The sequence below is a fragment of the Penaeus japonicus genome, unplaced genomic scaffold (assembly GCF_977035675.1).
Source record: "Penaeus japonicus unplaced genomic scaffold, GWHDUDI00000001_assembly GWHDUDI00000026, whole genome shotgun sequence".
Classification (NCBI taxonomy): Eukaryota; Metazoa; Arthropoda; class Malacostraca; order Decapoda; family Penaeidae; genus Penaeus; species Penaeus japonicus.
In genome coordinates, this window is record NW_028234428.1 from 5,025,620 (window position 1) to 5,028,119 (window position 2,500).

Sequence of the window (2,500 nt, forward strand, 5' to 3'; positions counted from 1 at the left end):
TCATGTGTCACGGTGAGAGTGATGAAGTTGTACCCTCTGCATGGGGTGAGAATACATTTGCACAGCTACAGCAGAGAGGAGTTAAGGGTGAGTTCCACACATTTCCAGGCTTGAATCACAATCTTTGCCAAAGGGAGGTTGAGTTATTGAAAGAATGGTTGGTGAACTTATTACCAGATGTGTGATTACTGATTGAAGCACACGCGCACACACGCACACATGCACACACGCACACACGCGCACACGCACACGCACACGCACACGCACACGCACACGCACACGCACACGCACACGCACACGCACACGCACACGCACACGCACACGCACACGCACACGCACACGCACACGCACACACACACACACACACACACACACACACACACACACAGTTAAGATAACTGATAAAGTTTATAATAGTGAAATAACACAAGGATACTCATACACTTCAACATTCACAGACATTGCTATCAAAATAATTATACAAAACATACAACAGCAGCAGTTTGTGGAAACTAGAATTACAGTTCACCAAAGCAAACCTTAGATAATCAATATGTATGTTGACTACAATAAATTTCATATTCAAAGCATTTAATGGCCTATTAATACTTCATTAAATACTGCATTACACATACTGATTAATTATCATTGTTGTTATTCTAAGCATTTAAGATTTATTGTTGTTAATCCCTCCCACGGAGTTTATAGATTAAGCATATGTATAGATTGTATATGTAGTTTTATATAACTGTAATATATTATCACATGATTCATAATAAATTTTATGTAAAATATGAATATTTTCTTTCCCTTTTTGTATCCAGTGTTATTTTTGTGAAGTTAAGCTTTATGTTGATATATTCTTGCACTTAGAGTTACTGTAGAATGCTGTTGTGAGTTTGATCGTAAGGGAGCCTAGAGCTTTTACTCCAAGACACTCAACTGTATACTGGTACTGTACTGATATTACATACATTTGACTGAAAGTGCTGTAAAGTATGATGGGGACAGCTTTCCTGTGAATTCAGGAGTGAGGCAAGGCTGTATCCTTGCACCAATGCTTGCAAAGACTGGGTAAAACTGTCATTTAAAGGCAGTGCAGAGCCACTTTGGATAATACTGAAATCACTGACTTTGACTTTGCTGATAATGTTGCCATCTTATCGGATGCCAGCTCTTGATACATTTAGCAGTGAGGTGATGTTCTTTCATTTAAAGGTTGCATGGACCAAGACCAAAATCCAAAACTTTGGGGGTCTGCTAGGATAACCTACTCAGTTGATAAATGCTTTCAGTAATGCAATAAAAATCAGGCTGAGTCTTGTATATCTTGCTAGTGTAGTTAGTTGTTCTAGGCTGTCAGAGTAGGAAGTCTACAGACAGATTGGATTGTGTCAGAGGACTGAACAATGCATCTTCAAGCTGGTATTACCCTTTTGTTAGTATATCAGTGAAACCTAGACTCTATCCTGTGCCTTAGAATCTTGTTTAGATGCCTGGCAAAATCAAGTTTCCTATTAACATCTAGCACCGTAGGACCTATTACTTGCACTGTCTGGGACTAGCAGTTCAAGCTACATGGCTTTAGCTCCTGAGGATGATCCTGCCCATCTCCAGAGGCAAGCCTGAGTGACAGAGGCCCTTGGGATGAACAAGAAAGCTGTGGCTTGTGCAGATTGATTGAGTCTGTCATATGGGCTTGCCAAGAGGGACCATCATGGCTGGAAATGAAGGGTTTACGTTAGGCCCCTCATTCTGAGAAACATGGCCAGGAGTGCATGGATGATTTTGGCCAAGCATTGCACCATTATAAGATATGGATTAACTGAAGCTTAGTTTTGCAGCTGGAGTTTAGTCTAGGATTTACAAATAGCATTTTAATAAAGCAAACTCAGTACCTTGTACCTGGTTCATATGAATTTCCCTGTTATTATTCTCATGATTGAAAGGTTTGTGATGGTAAATCTGTTTTCATAGTATACCATAGGCATTGCGGCTCAGAGCAGTGATCTTTTATTTGGCTCCAGGAATCTTCAATCCTTCCCTGCAGCACTCTTCAAGCCTGAGGTCCAGGAACCTTGGACCTTCTTAGGATATTTTCCGAGTGAGGTTTATGCAAGATCTCTGCATAGGAGATGATGCTGTTCCTCCAGGAACTGATGTCAAAGATCATATTGATCATCAAGGTGTTGAAGGGGGCCGGGTTGAGGGTCCCTGGGGGTGGCCTGACTCAAGCAGTCTTACTCTTTAAGTAATCCTCTAAGCAGGCCAGAAGAGTGCTCGCCATTCCAGAGGCCTTTGCAAGTCCAGGATAGTATCTACAGAGGCGACAGTACCGAGGCCCAAATCTTATTACCACACCGAAACATGAGAAGACCGGCAGCAGAACATAACACTCTGTGCCCGCGCCCGAGATAGGTCGGGGGTCTAAAGGAAAGGACAGCAAGTAGGGTAGGAGAGGGTGTGCGATGGTGTGGGGGACAGACGCGTCGTAGCAGTT

General features: G+C 42.4%; 2 protein-coding genes across 3 annotated transcripts in view; both read left to right on the forward strand.

Annotated features, from left to right (window-relative positions):
* Positions 1–591, forward strand: part of LOC122252277 (lysophospholipase-like protein 1) — a 13,893-nt gene extending 13,302 nt beyond the window's left edge. For both annotated transcript variants that reach the window (XM_086551927.1, XM_086551926.1), the window contains exon 5: positions 1–591. This exon is cut by the window's left edge and continues 40 nt beyond it. In XM_086551927.1, the coding sequence (XP_086408053.1) occupies positions 1–185 (185 nt within the window). In that variant the 3' untranslated portion in view covers positions 186–591.
* LOC122252278 (glutathione S-transferase 1) overlaps positions 1–2,500 on the forward strand; it is a 14,818-nt gene that overhangs the window by 35 nt on the left and 12,283 nt on the right. Inside the window, exon 1 of the mRNA XM_086551928.1 lies at positions 1–87. This exon is cut by the window's left edge and continues 35 nt beyond it. The gene's annotated coding sequence lies outside the window, so the exon portion shown is untranslated. The remainder of the gene's footprint in view (positions 88–2,500) is intronic.